The 22,935-nt window shown below is 46.5% G+C and overlaps 1 protein-coding gene across 9 annotated transcripts in view; it reads left to right on the forward strand.

Annotated features, from left to right (window-relative positions):
• BRD4 (bromodomain containing 4) overlaps positions 1 to 22,935 on the forward strand; it is a 251,052-nt gene that overhangs the window by 124,024 nt on the left and 104,093 nt on the right. For all 9 annotated transcript variants that reach the window (XM_048834229.2, XM_048834234.2, XM_048834237.2 and 6 more), the window contains exons 3-5: positions 3,861 to 4,179; positions 16,510 to 16,647; positions 20,207 to 20,342. In XM_048834229.2, the coding sequence (XP_048690186.2) occupies positions 3,895 to 4,179; positions 16,510 to 16,647; positions 20,207 to 20,342 (559 nt within the window). In that variant the 5' untranslated portion in view covers positions 3,861 to 3,894. The remainder of the gene's footprint in view (positions 1 to 3,860; positions 4,180 to 16,509; positions 16,648 to 20,206; positions 20,343 to 22,935) is intronic.

Here is a 22,935-nt window from a genome sequence, read left to right on the forward strand (position 1 = left end):
GCAGTCGACTGGACCTTAAACTCCTCCAGGACTTCTGCTTCTGAGTCACCCAGAATGGAATAGACAAGCGCAAGCACTCGAAGAAGAAAGGACTGTTACTTACCTTTCATAACTGTTCTTAGAGATGTTGCTAGTGTCCATTCCATGACCTGCCCCACCACAGGAGTTCACAGCGAAAAGGAACTGAAACTGTGTGGGGCCAGCAGCACCCTTTATACCGGCACATGAGTGCGGGCCTCCAGGAGTCGCCAGAGCCAGCCCTACGGCTACCACTAGGGGAAAAAGTCTCCGGCAACTGTGCACACACTGTGCACGCTCCTGGAATGGACATGAGCAACACATCTCGAGAACAACCCTTACAAAAGGTAGGTAATCATCTTATCTCTATGGAGGATTCACAGAACATCTTGGTGTGCATAAACAATCTTTTTTGCAGGGTGCCCTCTGGCTATCTGTGCCAGGCAGTTAGAAGCAGATAGCCACTGTACCTGCACTGGCTAGTTCAAGAAAAAATAGCAAATAAGATGTGCCCCCACAATATTAATGTGAACTGTATACTTACGAGAGGTTCCTTCCCTGCATCATGCTCACCCATGCTGGAGTGCTGTGACTGGCTGGACTGGTCTAGGGTTACAAATAGCTCTTGGTTCTCTGGGACAATGGATCCCTCATTTGCCTGTCTCCCATTCTCCTCCTCCTCCTTCCTCGTCCAACAGTCGCCTCAGTGTTGCCTGTGTTGGTCCGTGACTGACTCTCACAACTGTTAGGGGTGGTTGTGTGGTCACTGCAGAATATAGCATGCGGCTCCTTGTAAAAGCGGTATGGCTGTGGTGTTGCACCAGAGTAACTGCTTGCCTTCTTTGCCTTCTAGTGTGCCTGCCGCAGCTCCTTGGCTTTCACATGGCACTGCTGTAGGCCCCTCTGGTAGCCATTCTGCACCATGCCCCAAGAGATCTGCTTGTAGATGTCCACATTTCTATGGCTGGATCTGAACTGTGTCTGGAGATGCAGTTATGCAGACCCAGGAGATCCACCACCTCCTGTGTAGTCCAGGCAGGAGCGCATTTGGAGTGTGGAGCTGGCATGCTGAGCTGGGCAGGCAAGCTCTCCACACCAACCAAACAGGAACTGGAAATTCAAAATTAGTGGTTCTTTAATAGGGGAGGGGCTTTTTCTTGTGTACCTGGCCGCTGGGCAGAGGAATTGAAGACTGTGACCAGAGTGGTCACAATGGAGCATTGTGGGACACCTCCTGGAGGCCAGTTATGTCGACATAAGGAATGCATTGTCTACACTGCTGTTACGTTGACCTCACTACATTGACTTAAGTGTTATGCCTCTCACGGAGGTGGAGCTAAGTTGACATAGCGGGAGGGATCTTGCAGTGTAGATACTGACATTATTAGGTCGACGAAAGGCAGCTTATGTCAACCTAACTCCGTAGCAAAGACCAGTGGCCTCCAAAGAGGGGTGCGCAAGACCGTGGCAGGAGGAGTGCCGCCGAAGGAGTGCTGCCAGCATGGCGGCAGCAGCGCTCCTGACCTTTGATTCTTCGGCAGCACGCCGGCGGCAGCTTGGCTCTCCCCGCTCCATCTTCGGCTGGCCCTGGGGGTGTGCGATTCAAAAAGTTTGGAGACCCGTGGCGTAAACCAGAGCTAAAACTCTCCCACACCAGCATCAACTTCCTGGACTCCATGATCAGCTGCAGACAACTATATACAAGAAATTCTCAGATCACTACACTTACCTTCACAAATCCAGTAACCACCCCAAACACCCCCAAAAATGTTATATACAGCCAGGCACTCAGATACCATAGACTGTTTCTAGGAGAAAGTCTGGGATACACACTGTAACACTTAAAACCATGTTTACCAAACAAGTATACTCCACCAGAGAAGTAGATTACATCATGGAATGGGCTGCCCAATTACCCTAAAAGGACCTGCTTCAATACGTGGTTGGGGGACGACAACACTGCACTCCCCTACTTGTCACCTACCGCCCCACACTGGAGTCTGGAGGGGGTATCATTAGACAATTATAACACATACTGGATGTGGGCCACATCTTGAAATAAATCTTTCCTAAATCCCCTCTTCTGGCCTTCATATAACCTCCCCCCCCCAACCCCTTCAAGCTAATCAGAAGCAAGCTACCCTCCGAACAGGACATACCAATTCAGTGGCACCAGACCCTGCCATAACAGATGCAAAACCTGTAGCCATACCTCCACTACTACAATGATCAATACCCCTCAGAACATACCTTTCAAAATCCATGGGTCCTACACGTGCTTATCACGTGGTGTACCTCATCCAGTGAACTAAATGCCCCAGTATCTATGTGGGTGAAAAAAATTAATCACTACATTCTCAAATGAACTCACAGAAAAATGATAAAACAGAAATACCTGTGGGAGAACACTTTTTTCATAAAATGGTCTTTCCATATCTGAGAGCTTAGTCCTTATCCTCAAAGGAAACCTGCATATTAGCTCCCAAGCTCGTCTTTTGATGGTTAAATTCATAACTTCGCTTGACCCTAAAAATCATGGACTCAATAAAGAGACTGGATTTATGGCTTATTACAACAATTTCTAACCACTCACTTGCCTTTGTTCTATGACTGCAAAGGTTTTAACTGTCCATTTCACCTTGAATGGTCTCTTGCAGTGTGTGTTAACTCTTTATGCTTAAGTCTGTTCCGCCTTGCATTTAGTTGTGACATTAAGTTCCTTTCCCAGATCTGAAGAAGAGCTCTGTGAGACAAAAGCTTCTCTCTTTCAACAGCGGAAGTCGGTACAATAAAAGATACTACTTCACCCACCCTGTCATTACTGTCATCCATGGCCAGGGATGAAAGTAATACGAAACACTTACCGGTACGGAGGCCAGGCTCCAGGCCTCGAGCGGAAGGGGCGGGACTAGCAGTCAGCCTCCCCCAGCCAGCCCATCTACGCTGCCTGGCCTGCGCCACCTGGGGCAGTTTTCAATGGTTAGTCACTGCTGAATAATATGATTGAAACACTTCACAGAAATTGTTAGCTATGAGTCTCCTATGGTTTGCCTAAATTAGGAAAAATTTGAGTTATATTTGGGTTAGCTGACATGTTAGCTACTTCCTACCTAACCATGGCATTTTCAGTATAGCTTGTTGAGATATAAAGGTGTTAACCAGCATCTACACTAGGGTAAACGTTGTGGTTAAGTAATGTGTGTGTTAACCCTGACCCAAAACAGCCTCGTCTCATAAGTTAGAAGAACTCTTATAGTGAGGGGCTTAAATCTGATAATTAAGGTTCTTGCTCTTCATAGAAAATGAAAGGCTTTAAGTGGCAAAGGCAATGAAACATTAACTGTGTAGCAGCTAAAAATGCCATGCTAATTTGGTTCTCATTTGTGATACCAGGGAGGAGGTGATTTCTCTCTACATAGCATTAATAAGACTACTCATATTGAGGTATTCTATTCCTTTCTGGGCTCCTTGTTGAAAAAACTTACTCTAAAATGGGCAAGTACGAAAATAAGATATATCCTGTAAGGTGATAGAAGAAAATGGCTTGGTGCATCTGTGAAAAGAGGGGAACTAGAGTCTACTGAATGACCCAGGATATCCTTTTCAGCCTTTGGATCTAGGAATATGTCCAATCATTTGGCTAATACATGCTACTGAACAACAGAAGGCTTTTACTGAACTATCCTGCAAAGGTTGCAGGCTGTTAGAAGTGCATCCAGTATTCTCAGTAAATTTAAAGTATGCGGTGATTTCCTGCTTTGTACTTAAGCAATATGTAGTTAGTAATGAAAACTGTCAGTTTTAACTAACCTGCAGTTAATTCTGTTGTATTTGCCTTACAGAGTGCCTGGTGAGGAATGCGATGGGATCAATAGCATGTCTGTGGAGAGTGGCCCTGGGACAAGACTGAGAAATTTACCAGTAATGGGGGATGGACTAGAAACTACACAAATGTCTACAACACAGGCACAGACCCAACCCCAACAAGGCAATACTGTAGGCACTAACCCCCCTCCACCAGAGACCTCCAACCCTAACAAGCCCAAGCGACAGACCAACCAACTGCAGTATCTACTCAAAGTGGTGCTCAAGACACTATGGAAACACCAGTTTGCGTGGCCTTTCCATCATCCTGTGGACGCTGTCAAGCTAAACCTCCCTGTAAGTACAGATTGAGAAGTCTGCTGCTGCTTCTCAGATTAAACATTACATGTCTGTGACAGGTTCTGCCACCCCCCCACCCCCCCCCGGGGGTGCTGCCTGGAACTGGGGTACCACTGGGTCTGCTTGACCCTCCAGCCTGGGCTCCCTTTACCCTGTATTGCTGAGGCAAGCCAGCCAAGCCCTCCCTCAGGTTTCAGACTGCACTTTACTAGTACACATACAGGTAGGGACACACACAGATGCTGAGATCAGCGTTGCATGGGAAGGCACAGCTAGAATTGCCCAGTATTCAAGTGCACACCCACCCCCCTCAAGAGGGTAAACCCACAGTTGTACCATCTTGTGCTGCACAGAGAACTGTGCAGCATAAACTTATGAAATTCACCCCCTCCCTCAGTGTGGAGAGGGATATACACAGCTTTTTGCCTCAAGTTACGATTTCCCCACACACTGGTTTTAGACCCAACAAAATAAGTTTATTAACTACAAAAGAGATATTTTAAGATAAGGGATAGCAAACAGATCAAAGCAGATTACCTAGCAAATAAAACAAACATGCAATCTAAACTTAATAAACCCAAAAAAATGGTTATAAGTAGCAAATTCTCACTCTAAAAGTTGTTTTAGGAAGATTACAGAGATTCTTGAAGGTAAACTGCACTTGCTTGCAGTTTAAAACTCCAGATATTCCTTTCACAGGCCAGACACCCGCTAGCCTGGGCTCAGCCCTTCTCCCCTAGTCCAGTCTTGTTCTCAGGTGTTTCCAGTAGTCCTCTTTCTTGGGTGGGTAGTCAAAGAAGAACGAACCACAATGATTCACTCCCCTGCCTTAAATAGTTTTTGTGTATGGCAGGAATCCTTTGTCTACCAGTTTGATCCTTATCCCTGGTCAGTGGAAAAACACTAGTATTATTACGGAGTTCAGTACTAGGAGACTTGGTCACAGTTCCCTGCAGCCATAACCCAGAGACTGTTTGCATTGTCCCCTGGAAGGCTTCTCAGTGGGCATCTTTTAAGACCTATAGTCCTCCCTAATGGCTCTTCCTAGTGAGACATCTAGACTGATTGCATTCTGCCTACTGGGCATTCCCCAGGTGTAAACACATCTGTAATTGATGCATAGACAGTATTCCTAACTTCAGATACCAAAATGATGCATGCATACAAATAACGTAATCCTATTCAGTGAATCATAACCTTTCCAATGATATCTAACATGTCTTAACTTGTATAAAATACATCATAGTTATGCCATAATCATATCCTATATAACAATATCTCTATGAAGAATATGGGGCATAATGCCACAATGTCTATGAAGAATATGAAGTCCTTTGTATCTTGGGTATTTTCTTCCTCCTTCTGCAATCACTGAATCAATGGTTTTGTTGATGGAGACAAGGAGGGGTATACTCTCAGTGATTCAGTCGGTCTTCACATTTTGTGGAGGGGGTGGGTATTTATAATTAGGAATAATAAACCTTCTGGTTTATAGACAGAAAATGCATTAGGAATAAATATTTTGAGTTGTTTAATATGTTAGGATACTATTCCTTCCTGTCCCCCCAGTCCAGACTAGTTAGTTCATCTCTCTGGCTGTCAGGCAGCAGGAATCATTAAGATGAGCCAAGGAATTTGCCAACCTGGACTTCACTGTTCCCTGCCACTCAGAATACTGTGCTGTGTTCTGTGTAGTCACTTGCTTGATCTGTGCTATTTTGTATTAGTTAGCATAGACCTTGATGGAAGCTAAAATACTCATGGCCTTAGTGGAGTGCCTTGGTACTCATACAGCCTACAGGCTGCCTGCAGCTATGTTTCTTGTGGGCTCCAGTGCTGTTCAGTAATACTCAGTAATGTTATAAGGGAAGATTTTTAAATGTAAATATAATTAATTGGCATACAGCCATTTTGAAGCCTCTTGTGCCTCCATGCTCACTACTTCACTGTCTGCCAGAGTCCCATGGCTCACATACCACCTTCATAGGCAGGGAGGGAAGGGGGTTTGTAAAATATGCCCTCTGCCTATACTAAAACACCACAGAATGGTGGGGGAAGCCGTTGAGAGCTCTTCTGGAGAGAGCGCCATGTGAATATAGCAGTAGAAATATACTACCAACCACCTGACCAAGATGGTGATTGTGAAATGCTCAGGGAGATTAGAGAGGCTGTAAAAACCAGAAATCTCAATAATAATGCGGGATTTCAACTATCCCCATATTAATGAATACATGTCACCTAAGGATGGTATACAGAGATAAAGTTTCTAGACACCATTCAATAACTCCTCCTTGGAGCAGCAAGTCCTGGAACTCAAAAGGGGAAAAGGCAGTTCTTGATTTAGTCCTAAGCAGAGCACAGGATCTGATCCAAGAGGTGAATATAGCTGAACCGCTTGGTAATTGCAATCATAATATAATTAAATTTAACGTCCTGGGTTGGGGGGAGACAGCAAAGAAGCCCACCACAGTAGAATTTAACTTCAGAAAGGTGAACTACACATACATGAGGAAGCTAGTTAAATGGAAATTAAAAGGCACAGTCATAAAAGTGAAATGCCTGCAAGCTGCATGGAATTTTTTTTTAAACACCATAATAGAGGCTTACATTAAATGTATACCCAAATTAAAAACATTGTAAAAGTACCAAAAATGTGCCACCATGGCTAAATAACTAAGTAAAAGAAGCGGTCAAAGGCAAAAAGGCACCCTTTAAAAAGTGGAAGTTAAGTCCTATTGAGGAAAATGGAAAGGAGCATAAACAGTGGCAAGTCAAGTGTAAAAATATAATTAGGCAGGCCAAAAAAGAATTTGAAGACCAACTAACCAAAGTCTCAAAAACAAACAGCAGTTTTTTTTTTAAAATAAATCCATCCGAAACAGGAAGCTTGCCAAACAATCAGTGGGTGCACTGGACGATCAACGTGCTAAAGGGGAATTCAAAAAAGATAAGGTCATTGCGGAGAAACTAAACAAATCTTTGCATCAGTCCTTGCAGAGGATGTGAGGGAGTTTCCCATAACTGAGCCACTCTTCTTAGGTGACTAATCTAAGATGAGGTGTCAGTAGAGGAGATTTTTGAACAAATTGATAAATTAAACTAAGAAGTCACCAGGACCAGATGGTGTTCACCCAAGAGTTCTGAAGGAATTCAAATATGAAATTGCAGAACTATCCTATCATTTAAATCAGCTTCTGTACCAGATGCCTGGAGGATAAATTGTGACACCAATTTTTTTAAAAAAGCGCCAGAGGTGATCCTGGCAAGTACAGGCCTGTAAGCCTAACTTTCAGTAACAGGCAAATTGGATGAAACTATAGTAAAGAACAGAATTATCAGACTCCTAGATAAACACAATTTGTTGGGGAAGTGTCAACACTGCTTTTGTAAAGGGAAATCATGCCTCACCAACCTATTGGATTCTTTGAGGGAGTCAACAAGCACATGGACAAGGGTAATCCAGTGGATATATATTGTACTTAGACTTTCAGAAAGCCTTTGATATGGTCCCTGAGCAAAGTAAGCCATCATGGGATAAGAGGAAAGGTCCTTTCATGGATCAGGGACTCGTTAAAAGACAGGAAACAAAGGGTAGGAATAAATGGTCAGTTTTCAGAATGGTGAGAGGTAAATAGTGGTATCCTCCAGGGAACTGTACTGGGAACAGTGTTGTTCATCATATTCATAAATGTTCTGGAAAAAGGAGTGAACAGTGAGATGGCAAAATTTGCAGACAATACAAAATTACTCAAGATAGTTAAGTGCAAAGCAGACTGTGAAGAGTTAGAAGGGGATCTCAGAAAACTGGGTGACTAGGCAAGAAAATAGTTGATAAATGCAAAATAATGCACATTGGAAAACACAAATCGCAACTATACATACAAAACGATAGGTTCTAAATTAGCTCTTACCACTCTAAAGAGATCTTGGAGTCGTGTATAGTTCTCTGAAAACGCCGCGCAGTGTGCATCTGCTGTCAAAAAAGCTAACAATGTTAGGAACCATTAAGAAAGCGATAGATAAGAAGACACAAAATATCATCATGCCACTATATAAATCCATGGTGCACCCACACCGTGAATACTGCATGCGAGTTGGTCGCCCCATCTCAAAAAAGATGCTTAGTATTGGAAAAGGTACAGAAAAGGACAACAAAAATGATTACGGTTATGGAAGAGCTTCCACATGAGGAGAGAGTAAAAAGGCTGGGACTTTTCAGCTTGGAAAAGAGATGACTAAGGGGGGATATGATAGAGGTTTATAAAATCATGAATGGTGTGGAGAAAGGGAATATGGAAGTGTTGTTTGTTCCTTTACTTAACACAAGAGCCGGGGGCACCCAATGAAATTAATAGGCAGCAGGTTAAAAACAAACAAAAATCAGTACTTCTTCACACAGTGCACAGTCAACCTGAGGGTAAAACGGGCACAGAGAGCACAGCTGCTGCTGGCATCCCAAAATTGCCCAAGCCCATGTGCCGCTAGCTCATTGGCTGCAACAGTGCCTTCTGAAGTAGTCATGGAGTACCATGAGAAGAAGAAGTAAGGCTACCATCCCTAAATATTGTTAGGAGAGGATTGCAGAGTACCATCATGAGGCCTCTCAGGAGGATACAAAAGATATGTCCTTATGGACATAAACTGCTCCACATGGGCTCCTACCCTGTGCCTAACTCTGCCAGGGACTGAAAAGCAAATAACTCTACCTCTTGTGACAAAGTTCCTCCTCTGCCTTAGTGGGTCCTGCACTTTTTGGCAGATTTGCTCGCCTCAGAGGTTCACGGCAGCCCTCAGTTTGGCTGCTTCTGCTAGAGGCTCAAACCTGCCGTTCACTCAGCTAACCTCATCACTGGCCAGCATGGGGGGAAATGGAGAACAATCTCCACAGTGTCTGTTGTCCTATCTAGTGGGTCGGGGACAGGCCAGATCCCTTTCCAAATTAGACCTTCCCTTCTGGTGTTTCTCACAGACCAGGTCAACTTCTCCTGTGTCCGATCAGGAGTTATGGAGATGGGGAGAACTCGGGGCCGCCCAGTGCCCTGTGGATAGCAACAGTCTACAATGTCCTCTGTATCAGCTGTGTGACAGCTACAACTCCTTGGGCTACTTCTCCATGGCCTCCCCCCAGCACCTTTATCCTCACCACAGGAGTTTCCTCCTGAAGCCTGATCACACTTGTACTCAGTCCTCTAGCAGCATGCCATCTCACTTCCTGCTCCTTGCACACCTTCCAGTAACTGATGGGAGGTTCTTTTTAAATCAGGTGTCCTGATTAGTTTGCCTGTCATAATTGATTCTAGTATGTTCTTAATTCGCTCCAGGTGTCATAATTAGCTTTCCTGTCTTAATTGGTTCTAGCAGGTTCCTGGATGCTCTAGTGCAGCCCCTGCTCTGGTCACTCAGGGAACAGAAACCTGCTTCTCCAGTGGCCAGTAGCTCTACCTTTGACGACTCTCCCATAGCCCTCTGCCTTGGAGGGAGGTGGGAGGCTGCTGCTCCTGCTGCTGGGGCTGCTGCCTCTGCTGCAGCTACTTCCCTGGCTGGGCCAGACCCCCCACCCCTACCCCTTCTCTGCTACCTGGAAGAATTGGTAGGGGAAGCAAAAGTGGATGGGAGGCAGTGACCATGAGATGGTCGAGTTCAAGATCCTGACACAAGGAAGAAAGGAGAGCAGCAGAATATGGACCCTGGACTTCAGAAAAGCAGACTTGACTCCCTCAGGGAACTGATGGGCAGGATCCCCTGGGAGAATAACATGACGGGGAAAGGAGTCCAGGAGAGCTGGCTGTATTTTAAAGAATTCCTTATTGAGGTTACAGGGACAAACCATCCCGATGTGTAGAAAGAATAGTAAATATGGCAGGCGACCAGCTTGGCTTAACAGTGAAATCCTTGCTGATCTTAAACACAAAAAAGAAGCTTACAAGAAGTGGAAGATTGGACAAATGACCAGGAAGGAGTATGAAAATATTGCTCGGGCATGCAGGAGTGAAATCAGGAAGGCCAAATCACACTTGGAGTTGCAGCTAGCAAGAGATGTTAAGAGTAACAAGAAGGGTTTCTTCAGGTATGTTAGCAACAAGAAGAAAGTCAAGGAAAGTGTGGGCCCCTTACTGAATGAGGGAGGCAACCTAGTGACAGAGGATGTGGAAAAGGCTAATGTACTCAATGCTTTTTTTGCCTCTGTCTTCACGAACAAGGTCAGCTCCCAGACTACTGCACTGGGCAGCACAGCATGGGAAGGAGGTGACCAGCCCCCTGTGGAGGAAGAAGTGGTTCGGGACTATTTAGAAAAGCTGGACGAGCACAAGTCCATGGGGCCGGATACGCTGCATCCGAGAGTGCTAAAGAGTTGGCGGATGTGATTGCAGAGCCATTGTCCATTATCTTTGAAAACTCATGGCAATCGGGGGAGGTCCCGGATGACTGGAAAAAGGCTAATGTAGTGCCCATCTTTAAAAAAGGGAAGGAGGAGGATCCGGGGAACTACAGGCCAGTCAGCCTCACCTCAGTCCCTGGAAAAATCCATGGAGCAGGTCCTCAAGGAATCAATTCTGAAGCACTTAGAGGAAAGTGATCAGGAACAGTCAGCATGGATTCACCAAGGGCAAGTCATGCCTGACTAATCTAATTGCCTTCTATGACGAGATAATTGGCTTTGTGGATGAGGGAAAAGCAGTGGACATGTTATTCCTTGACTTTAGCAAAGCTTTTGACATGGTCTCCCACAGTATTCTTGCCAGCAAGTTAAAGAAGTATGGGCTGGATGAATGGACTAGAAGGTGGATAGAAAGCTGGCTAGATTGTCAGGCTCAACGGGTAGTGATCAATGGCTCCATGTCTCGTTGGATGACCTCCTGAGGTCCCTTCCAACCCTGATATTCTATGATTTTATGCAGGACCACCCCCCCACCCCCGGTTGCTGCTGCTCCTGCTGCAGCCCCTTGGGGGAGCCTACTCGCCCACTCCCCAGAGGAGAGGATTGAGGGGCTCCAGCCTCAGCCATTGCTACTGCTGCTGTGGATATTATCACCATCACCACCTGAGAGGGGTCCTTCCTGCCTGCCCAGCAGACAGCCTGCTGGAGTTGCTGTTGCTGCCTGGGAACTGCTGGAGCCTCGAGGAGGAAGAAGGGGACCATCTGCTGCTGGGGGAGTGTGCAGAGCCTCTGCAGATCACTGTGGAGGGCGCCTTCAAGGACTGTGTAACTTTCGAACTGTGCTTTTGTGGTGGCGGTCTTGACTGTGTCTGTGGGACATAGGGGGTGTGGCGTGGAGCCTGCCCCCATGTCCATCTGTGTCCCACCACCACCATCGCAGCCCCCTCCGTCAGCCCCACTGCTCCTTACCATCTGTCTCAGCTCCTGCCTCTGGGACTCAGCTGCTCGCTTGGCTTGCCACACCCTTTTGCCACCACTTGGGCCTGAAACGGCAGCCAGCAACCATTGACTTTTTTTTTTTTGCAAGCGCACATGGGCGCATGTTGCCCCTCTCTGGACTGACACCCCCCTTTCCTTGCAGCAATCTCCCCCTCTCCCCTTGAAGACCTTTGCTCCCCCGTTTCGCCCCAGCCTCTCAGCAGCTCCAGTTTGTTCGCCTGCCCTGCTCTTTCCTCTCTGCAGTTTTGCTTGCTTGTTTACCATGCCCCAGCCTCTGAAGCTAGCCCGTTGGTTTCCCTGTCCTACCTCCAGCCTGGCTGTTGCCTCCGCCCCCCCCGCAGTTCCCCTGCCCTGACTAGCCCTTTGCTCCGTGTGCCCATGCTCTCTCCTGTGTGCTTGTGCCCCTCCCCTGTTTCAGTATGAACCCTCGTATCACTTCACCCCCCCATGTTGTTATAACCCCCCCATCTCCTAGTGCAGCTAGAGGAGCCGGAATCCCATTTTGTGTTAGAGACTGAACCCCCTCAAATGCTTGATAGTCCCGTCCCCCCCCCCCCCTTTCTGGCGTCGTCCTCCCCTGCCTGCAGCCTAGTGGGGAGGAGTGGTCACCCTGTTTCCCCTTTCCCCTCCTCCCTCCGGTGTTTCTCCTCCATCCCTGCTCATTATGGCGGGGGACAAGGTGGGAGGGACTCCTCGGGCAGACCCCGCTACCCGTCTTCCACCTGCCCCCCCATCACCCCCTCTGGCTCCCACCTCAACTGCCACTGCCGATCCATCTGCTGCCGCCCCCTCTGGGGCACCAGCAGCGGTGGGCAATGGAGTGGACTCCACTGCTGCCACGTCCCTCACCCCCTCCGATTCTGGGGGAGCCCCCACCCAGCCAGCGGGAAAGGCCAGGGCAAAAAGAAGGGTAAGGGCCCTGCCAAAAAGGATAGGTCCTCCATGGTAGGGACTGTCCCTCTGCCGCGGCCCCGCCACTGGCTGCGGCGTCGCTCTGCGGGTGCCCCTCTCCCAGCCCCCAGGGCGTACGCCCAGGTGGTGGCGGCTCCCCTGCCTGCCCCTACGTCATCTCTCCGGGCAGCTGCCTCTGCTACCATCTCTGGCGTTTGGAGCCCCTTCCCCACCTTGACCAGGAAGCACGGCATCCTTTGCCTCCTGGTGCCCGCCTCACCCCATGTGGAGACCTACGTGCGGGCGTTGGCTAGGGTGTTGGGGCCCACGGCCATCATGGTGGCCTCCAAAATGTACAGGAAGGTAGTCATTTTCCTGGCATCGGAGGCCACCGCCCAGGAGGTGGAGAAGGGCCTGGTGGGGGCGGGGGGGGGGGGGGGGGGAAGGTGTTCGTCCCCCTGGAGCCACTGGAGAACCTGGGTGTCCGGTTGGTCCTGACCTCCGTTCCTCCCTAATGCCGCCCTGTTACCTTGCTCCTCTACCCTGGGGAAACCCCTCTCCATAGTCAGCCCTCTCTCCCTGGGCTGCAAAAACCCCGCCCTCCGTCACGTTCTCTCGTTCCGCCGGCAGGTGCAGCTTCAGCCACCACCGGTGGCATGTGACGGAGAGGCGCTCGAGGGGTCCTTTGTGGTCCCCTACCAGGGGGCCCATACCGGGTGCATTTCTCTATGGGGCAGGTCCAGTGCTACCTCTACCAGGCGATGGGGCACATCTGGAGGGACTGCCCCTTGGCACGGCACAGAGGAGCGTCTGGGACCTCCGAGCCCCAGCAGGGTGCCGGACCTCCAGGCTGCCCGGTGGACAGAGCTGCTCCTCCTCCTCCCCAGCCCACCACTGCTCCCGCTCATGTGCTGGGGCACCTCCCGCCACATGCCCAGATGAGCGGGTGGGCCCCGCCTCTGCTGCATGTACTCTGGAGGGGCCTGTGGAGGAGGGTGCGCTGGGTATGGGAGAGGGACATGGCACAGAGGAGCGTATGGGACATCCGAGCCCCAGCAGGGTGCCGGACCTCCAGGCTGCCCAGCGGACAGAGCCGCTCCTCCCCCCCCCCCCCACCACTGCCCCTGCCCCCCGGCCCAACCCCTGTCCACCAGCCCACAGATGATGTCATGGAGAGCTGGGTCCAAGTGCAGGTGAAGTGGCCAGGCGGAAGGCTCGAGCTCCACTCTTCCCATCTGATGCGGAGGCCCCCTGAAAGACCAGTAAGGGGGCCACCGACACTGAGCCTTCTGCCTTTCCCCCAGGTGAATCCCACCCACTGGAGCTAGCTGCGGATGACGTGGCAGCAATGGAGGGTAGCACCACCTCTCCTCCAGAGTCCCTCCTCGAGGGGGCCTCCGATGGAACCCCTCCATCTTCGCAGAGATCGAGACCCTAGGTCTGACCCCAGTCACTCAGGGGGAGGACGACCCTCTGCCAGCGGGTCTCAATCTGGGTGACCTCAGCCCACCCACTTCCTAGATCCCAACAGGACTACTCTGTTGTACCTAACTGGCCTGGTTCTATCACACTCTGTTGTACCACTGCCTCTTCTTGAACAAGTAAAACAATGGAAAGTCAATACCTTTGTCCTGCTATCTCAGTGTTGGTCCAGGCACCATCGTGCTCAGCTGGTGACATTGGCTAAACTGAGGTAGAGTCTCAAACTGGTCCTGGTTTGTGGCATAGCTGGACCCCTCTCCCCCCAGTACTTGTCCTCCTCCTCGCTGTTCAAGGCAGGGTTCTCTGCCTTGGGCTCCTCAGCGGTATCCGGTGGTTAGTGGGGGTCTCTGCCAAGTATGTCATGCAACTTGGTGTAAAGGCAACAGGTCTGGCCTTGTGGTATGCCTTCCATGATTCCTTCTGTTTCACACATCACCGCTGCTGATCCCTGTTGTACCCCTTCATCTGCATGAGCTGTGCAATCTTTTCGTACCTGTCTACCTTTCTGTGGCTTCATCCATAGCTGTGTCTGTACAGCCTCTTCTCCCCTCTGGCCCTGTGGGTCCAATACCTCCTGTCTACGGAGCCAGCATGGTTGGTTGGGGAGTTGCACACAACAAAGGAGAGCTTCTAGATGTGCTTACCGAGGTTGGCTATCAGCAGGGATCCTAGTTTTCTGTGATAACTTAAAATTCTCTGATGATAAAAACATAAAGACTTGGGGGTTTTCTGTAATTAAAATGAAATGCTGAACTTCAGTTTCCTTAGCCATAATATATATAGGTATCAGTTGAACAGGTTTTATTGATATATTTACAATTTTTGGGCGGACAGACTAAGCCCCGCCCGTTCTTCTGATTGGATAATCAAAAATTCCGTTACTCTGGCCCCGGTCACAATTAGATTGGACAATCAGGGTTCCATAGTATACGCTTTTAAAAATGTAAAAACTAAAGATTCTCCATAAAAATGCCACATTTTTCGGTGGCAAACGGATTTCTAGGATCCCTGGCATTTAAAAAATATGTGGAGATTTTAAAGGGTAGGGGAGTGTCTTCTGGTCTTGATGGTTGGGCAGTGGAGTTCACAAATGTGACCAAGAGCAGTCACTGTTGGTCGTTGTGTAACACTTGCTGGAGGGTCGAAAACCTACCTATGCGAGGAGACTTGAAGAGCTTGCCTTGTTTAGCCTAACCAAAAGAAGGCTGAGAGGAGATATGATTGCTCTCTATAAATACATCAGAGGGATAAATACCAGGGGGAGAGAGGAGTTATTTTAGCACCAGTGTCAACACAAAAAGGAATGGATGTAAACTGGCCATCAGCAAGTCTAAGCTCGACATTAGGTGAAGGTTTCTAACCATAGAGGAGTTAAGTTCTGGAACAGCCTTCCAAGGGAAGCAGTGGGGGCAAAAGCCTAACTGACTTGAAGACTGAGCTTGATAAGTTTACGGAGGGGATGGGATAATGGGACTGCATGTGGCCCATCTGTGACTGCCAGAAGCAAAAATCCCCAGTGGCTGGAGATGGGACATTAGATGAGGAGGGCTCTGAGCTACTACAGAGAATTCTTTCCCAGGTATTTGCCTGGTCATTCATGCTTAGGGTCTAACTGATTGCCATATTTTGGGTCAGGAAGGAATTTTCCCCCAGGTCAGACTGGCAGAGACCCTGGGAGTTTTCGCCTTCCTCTGCTGCATGGGTCACATGCAGGTTTAAACTAGTGTAAATAGTGAATTCTCTGTAATTTGAAGTCTTAAAACCATCATTTGAGGACTTCAGTAACTCAGCCAGAGGTTTGTGGTTTATTTCAGTAGTGGATGGGTAAGGTTCTGTGGCCTGCAATGTGCAGGAGGTCAGACTAGATGATCATGATCATTCCTTCTGACCTTGAAGTCTGAGTCTGTGACATATATCATGCAGCATCTACACTCACTGTCAACCTCAGTAGATCGACCATGGCTCAGTGCAATTTAGGGAGGTGGTTTTACTGCATCACCGTAATGGAGCGCTTACGTTGACCAAAGACCATTTTATGCACAAACAGATCAACCCAAGATGATTTACATCAGCCTAAGTTACTGTAAAGTGTTTGGTGGTGGCTGAGGCAAGCACTCTGTGATAGATAGGAGTTCTGAGAATATAGCTTTCATGTGAAAGCTCCCCAGGGGTTTGGTTAGAGCTGTGGTGCCCAACCTTATATCACAGGAGGGCCACATAAACCTATGCACAACCTTGTGTGGGCCGAACAGATTCTACATACTTCCTTGTGTAAACTAAAATTATGTAAATATCATGACAAAACACTAATGAATCAGCCATTAGTATATTGTGCTGATGCAGGCCATGGGCCTTATGAAATCTAGCGGGCCATGTATGGCCTATGGGTCATAGGTTGAGCGTCCCTGGGTTAGAGTAATCGGTAAAGTTCAGTGATTAGAAGTAAGAGCCATGAAAAAGCTTATCAAAGCTTTGCATTTATCCTATTGTAGTACCTGTAAATATGCACTTTATGTGCCAGCATTGTTGGATTTTTCCAGGTTCTAAACTGATATTTCTTTTTCTGATTTCCACAGGATTATTATAAGATTATTAAAACTCCTATGGACATGGGAACAATAAGGAAACGTTTGGAGAATAACTACTACTGGAATGCTCAAGAATGTATCCAGGACTTTAATACAATGTTTACAAATTGTTACATCTACAATAAGGTATATGACTTTGAGCCTGCCAAGGGAATGTCCTGTAATCATTGCACCACTTCAGAACTGCATGTGGTTGGTTCAGATGTTACTTCTTATAACAGTCCTTAAATGTAACTGAATCCAGATTAACAGACGGTTTCTTGAGAACTGTGAATACTAATAATTTGATAGCAGTTTAGGCCCCCTCTTGCCTTTATGCAATGAAAAGACAAGTCAGACCTATCTTCCTGATATTCTCTCAGATGAGTTAATAGTGGATATTGGCATTTAAATATCTATGGTAAGAGGCCGGAGACTGCTGGGGGTGAGGCTACATGCTTGGTGGTAGGAATGAGATGAGAAGTAGAATGGTGCAATGAATCCTTTTATGCCCAGTTGTGTTTTTACTATGGCACTATGAGATTTTGCCTTGCACAGTGTGCACTGTTCTGTATACCATTTTACGGGAGGGATATCAAGGAACTGAAAAAGATACAGAGAGCAGCAAGGATCTCTAGGGTGGCAGGGAGTGGGGTGTTAATAATTGAGGGTAGGTCAGAAAAAGAATTGATTTATGCTTCTAAAACTGAAATAGGGGACATGGCTGAGTTGTGAAACTATGAGGTAGAGAGAAGATGGAGACCACCAAACTGTTGGAGAAGGTAACAGCCTTAAGAACAAGGAGGCATGAACAGGATCTGGGACTAAGTGTTAAGAGAAACTTCCTTAGAGTGAGTTATTAACTTGTAGGTTCCATAGGCAGCGAAGAAGCTGTGTGACCCACACAGGATTTTGTTCATTTGTTCAAAGATCTGGTGTGATCCTCCCCACTACACTATACTTCCCTTCCTCCTCTTGCCCTTAGTATACTTCCCTTCCTCCTCTTGCCCTTAGTACACTTCTCTTCCTCCTCCCCCATCATTGGCACCAAGGCTTCCTGCCTCCTCTTCTCTTCCTGCCCAAGTGCCCGATCCCCTCTTGTCTTCTAACCTCCTTTATATCTGCTCTCTCCCTTTTCTCACTCTTATCCTCTTTCATCACATACCTTTTCCCTTACAGTGTAAGCATGTTTAGGCCTCCCTATCTTCCCCTTAGACCATGGTCCAGTCTTTCTTCTCACCTTCATCGCCAAGCTCATGAAACATTCTATCTGCAACTGCTGTTTGGAGTTTTTCTTCCAGTTCTGTTCTTGACCCTCCAAACTGGCTTCTGCCCTCTGCACTGAAATTGCACGCTAAAGTCTCTAATGATGTTTCCGTAGTTAAAACTCAGTTTCTGTACTCTATCTTTATCCTCCTTGACCTCTCGGCAGTTTTAGACACCATCAACCACTCCTTACGTCTTGAAATTTTGCCCTTCATTGGCTTTTCATGATTCTGTCTTCTCATGGTTCTTTTTTCCTCTGACTGCTTGTTTAGTAGTTTCTTCTGCTGTTGTCCCTCAAGGCTTCATCCGAGGGCTTTCTCTTTTTCTCCCTCAATCTCTCCACTGATATACTGTCTCCTTTCATCCAGTCTAGTATCTCAGACTGTTTTTCTGACATTTCTTTATGAAAGTCCAGTCATCATCTTAACCTTAACATGGCCAAAACTCAGCTCTTGATCTTTCCTCTCAAGCCCTCCACGTTCCCCCTTCCTCCCAGTCACTCAGGCCCATACCCTGGGTGTTAGGTTGTGACTCTGCCCTGTCACTGGACCCACACATTCAGTCATGGGTGTTGGGTGGAGCCCCCCCTCTGCGGAGGCTAGCCCCTGGTGTCTCTCTCTCTCTCACACACACACACACACTTCCCCCCACCCTGGACCCAACCCACCCAGGGGAAAAGCGTGTTGGAAGATGACTTGTGATGTGCTCCATGCAAGTTCCAGAGCGGCTGAGGAGGTGGGTATGTGCCTCCTCGGCCACCCTGGAACCTGCATGGGGCATAATAAAGCAAAAACGTTGCTGCCTCCCAGCCTGGGGGAGGTAGAGCCTCCCTGGCTTATTATACATTCTGCCCATGAATTCAGTTCTTTTTTTATATATTGCTGTTTTCTTGCACATCTTTAAAATATGACCTCTGTCCACACAGCCAAAACCTTCACCCAAGCCCTCGTCATTCATGTCTTGACAACTGTAGTCTCCCCTCTTCTGCCCTTAACTGCTGCTGACTGCTCCCATGAGGTCTATTCAGAATGCTGCTGGTACAGTGATCATCTTGGCTTGTTGCTCTGACCATATCAGCTCTTGCTGATTCCTCACATTGACACCTTCTTTACTTGTGCATGAGATACAAGTTTCTTGTCTTCATCTTTAAGGATGTTCCTAATTTAGCCCTACCCATACCAAACTAATCTAGTAATTTTATCAGCATATTGACCCCTTCCTTCTCTCTGCCGGAATTCCCAGCCTTTGCTGCCCACCAGTCAGCTTCTTCCTTAAGCAGTTCTTTGCATTCTTCCATAATTCCACTTATGAGTGGGTAAAATTTCCTGATAAAATCCAAAGAGCCATTGCCATATTTTCCTTCAGTTCCCTCCTTAACACACACCTGCCATGATGCCTACAAAATGCAGCCTGCTGATCATAGCACTAGCAGGTGACAAACTGGGATTATTCCGCTTCCTTTCTTTTCCCACTCTCTATTTCTGTCTCCAGCTGAAAAAACAAGTTACAGTGTAGCAACAAAGGTGTTCTTCACCATGCTCATTTGTCTGTATGTTGTATTCACATCTCTCTACCCATCATCTGTTTGTGCTGTCTTTAGAATGTAAGCCCTTCAGTGCAAGGATAATGTATCTCTTTTCTGTTCAGCATCCAGCATAGTAGGGCCATAAGCCTTTGGATACAATGATAATATAAATACTACTACTACTTGTAATGTAAACATTTAAAAAAGAAACGTGAGAGGAACCACTTGGATGGGATCCGGAAACATTAGAGCAGAGGGTGCCCAAAGTGTGGGGCGTCCTCCCTAAGGTGTGTGGATGACAGTCTTGGGGGGGGCATGGGCCAGCCCCCATGGGGGCAGAGAGAGTGTGCCAGCCAGCCCCTAACTGTCCCCAGCTCTGCTCTGGTCCAGTCCCTAGCTGCATCCCTGGTTCCCAGCCCCGTGTGTGTGCCTGGCTGCAGCTCCATTCCAACCCATGGCTGAGGCTTGGGGTAAGGTCAGGAGTGGAGCCACACCTGGCCGCGGGCCTGGATGCCAGCCCCCATCGCAGCCCAGCTGTGGCTCTGCTCCTGCCCCAGCTGCGGCCCCAGCCTAAGTCCCCTTTTCGCTGTCCGTGTCTCCCCCACATTACGTCCCCACTTCCAGCCCCAGTGCGGGGGGTGGGGACGGGCAGGGTTGGGGGGGGGCATGATCCTCAAAAGTTTGGGGGTCGCTGTATTAGAGTGCAAGATTGGGTGGGCGGGTGGAAGATGTATGATGTCTGTACTGGAATGGTTTTGTTGCATTTTCAATCTTGGTTATGACTAAACTCAATATTAAAGGGAGAAAAAGACAAAGCAAAATCCTAAATGTGGCATTAATTTTCTAGGTTACAATCTCATACTTGCTTCGAAAGTGTGTACCAGGCCTAATTTATTTTATCTATCATTAATCCAGCCAGGGGATGACATAGTCTTAATGGCAGAAGCTCTAGAAAAGCTTTTTCTGCAGAAAATCTCTGAAATGACTGAGGAAGAAACGGAAATTGTAATAGTCCAGGCAAAAGGAAGAGGACGTGGGAGGAAGGAAGCAGGTAAAGTACTTGACTGACTAGTCTTGAGTTCAGTTCTTGTTCAGGGATACCTTCTAGTGCCCACTGCAATTTGAATAAAATAGCAAAAAATGATCAGCCACCCTCATGTAATCCTCAAACTACAAGTCACAACATACAATGCTTAATCTTAATTTCAGCTGCTTATCTACATTTGATATCTGAGCTATTGACAGCAAATGGATATGGGCCACATTTTAGAAGTCCCTTGACCATGTTTATCTTTGGGCACCCTGCTTATGCAGTAGAACCTACTAATATGTACACATTGTAATTAGCATAAGTAAATAGTTCTCTCCCTACTTTTCAGTGAAGTTTAAAAGGTGAGAACTATAGGAGTGAAATCTTATTACTGTCACTTCATTATATTTACTGAATATACTATCAGTACATTGTGAAGGCCCATAAAAGTAAATTACGGTAGTCAGACAAGCAGAATACGTTGTATTAAACCTTTTTCCCTGAGCTTCACTGTGCTTTCATGTAACAGCTAATTTGCTTAATTAAGTCATCATGGCAAATAGCCGGTTGGTTCTACTGTAATTAGGAAAGGATTAATAAGTGAAGGGAAACTGATTCTCAAAAGTCTAATGTTACTTGCGTGTTTGTTTTGGTGACACCTACATAACCCTTCAGGAATATTAAGGTTTGGATGTAACGTTGCGCCTAATGCAAAAAGCATCTGAAAACAGGCGCGACAAGCAGAATAATGTACTGAAGTCATTTTTGCACCTAAGAGTCATCCATATTGGTGATAGGTTTTAATTTTGATAAATCTGTCTACTGGGTGGGTTTTCCAAGATTGTGTATATGCAACATATTTTTATTGGATTTTGTAATAATCTGCCATCATTTGAAAAAGTGTGCTTGCTACCTTTGATATGAAACGCTCTTCACTCAAGGTAAATTCAGCTTTGTGTAGACATCTTACATGAGGCCCGTGCCCCACTGAATTACCACTCATGCTCTATTTTGAGGGCTAAACTGATGCATTGGCTTTGTGTGGATCTTTGCAAGGTGGGGGTTTCAGCCTGAATGCTTTAGACTTTGTTTATTTAAAGGTGAACAATATCACATTGAAAGCTATTTAAAATTACAGTCAGTAAAACTATGCATGTAAACGTACGTTCAATATTTGTATTGTGTGCTTACATCTCAAGCCTATGCATTTTTAATAATTTAGGTTTTTTGAAGCTTGGTTCATAGATTCATAGATTCTAAGGCCAGAAGGGACCATTGTGATCTAGGACTGACCTCCTGTATATCACAGGCCATAGGACATCCCTAAATTAATTCAGATTTGAATAAGACCAATCCAACCTTGATTTAAAAATTTCCAGAGAGACTCCACAACAGCCCTTGGTAAGTGGTTCCAATGGTTAATTACCCTCACTGTTAAAATGTTGCGCTTTATTTCTAGTCTATCTAGCTTCAACTTCCAGCCATTGGACCGTGTTATATTTTTCTCTGCTAGTTTGAATAGCTCTCTCTCCAACTTCCATTCCCCATGTAGATACTTGAAGATTGTGATCAAATCACTCTGTAACTTTCTCTTAGTTAAATAAACTGAGCTCCTTGAGCCTTTACCTATTCAGTTAGGTATATTTTTCCAATCCTTTAATCATTTTTATGGCTCTTCTGTGAAGCCCCCAATTTTTCACTGTCCTGGAATTGTGGACACCGGAACTGGATATAGTATTCCAATAGCAGTTGCAACAGTGCCAAATTCTGAGGTAATATAATATCGTACTTTTAAATTAAAAAAATCAAGTTAGTTTGACAAGATCTCTTTTAAATGAATCCTGTCTAATTGGCATTACCCTCCTTTAATTCTGTATTAATCAAGTCTCATAGCATCTGCTCCATTATTTTGCCCAGGCTCAGTGTCAGTCTGAGAGGCCTCTAGTTACTTGAGTCATCCTGTGTATCCTTTCTAAATACTGGCACAACCTTAGCTTGCTTTCTTTCCTCTGTAACTTCTCCACTGTTCCAAGACTTACTGAAAATCATGTTGAGTGCAGCAAGCTCCTCAGCTTGTCCTTTTAAAACTCTTGGAGACAAGTTACCCAGACCTGCTGATTTAAAAATGTCTGATTTTAGTAGCTGCAGTTTAACGTGCTTCTTAGTTACTGTTGGAACAGAAAGTGTTTCATCATCAGCTTAGGTTGTGAATTCATCTGGCTCTTTCCCAAAAGCAGAACAGAAATAAATGACACTTCTGCCATATTATTATTGACATCTCTACCATTTCCATCGAGTAATGGACTAATAGCATTGTTGTGATTCCTTTTGTTCTTAATATAATTTAAAAACTTACTTTTATTGTTCTTAACTCTGCTGACCATAGATTTTTCTTTATACTGCTGCTTCCCTTATCTATTTTCTAGCTTCTAATTTATATTTATTGCTATTCAACTTACCCTCTTTTAATTTGCTTTCATGGAGAGATCTGTTTATATATATGTGTGTGTATATATGTGAGAATTATATAGGAGAATTATTTTTATAGTTGCTTTCACTTCCACTTGGCTTGGCTGGTCTTTTATTCAGTGTCCTCAATTGTTAACAGTCTTTC

Source organism: Caretta caretta, chromosome 20 (genome assembly GCF_965140235.1).
Source record: "Caretta caretta isolate rCarCar2 chromosome 20, rCarCar1.hap1, whole genome shotgun sequence".
Taxonomy (NCBI): Eukaryota; Metazoa; Chordata; order Testudines; family Cheloniidae; genus Caretta; species Caretta caretta.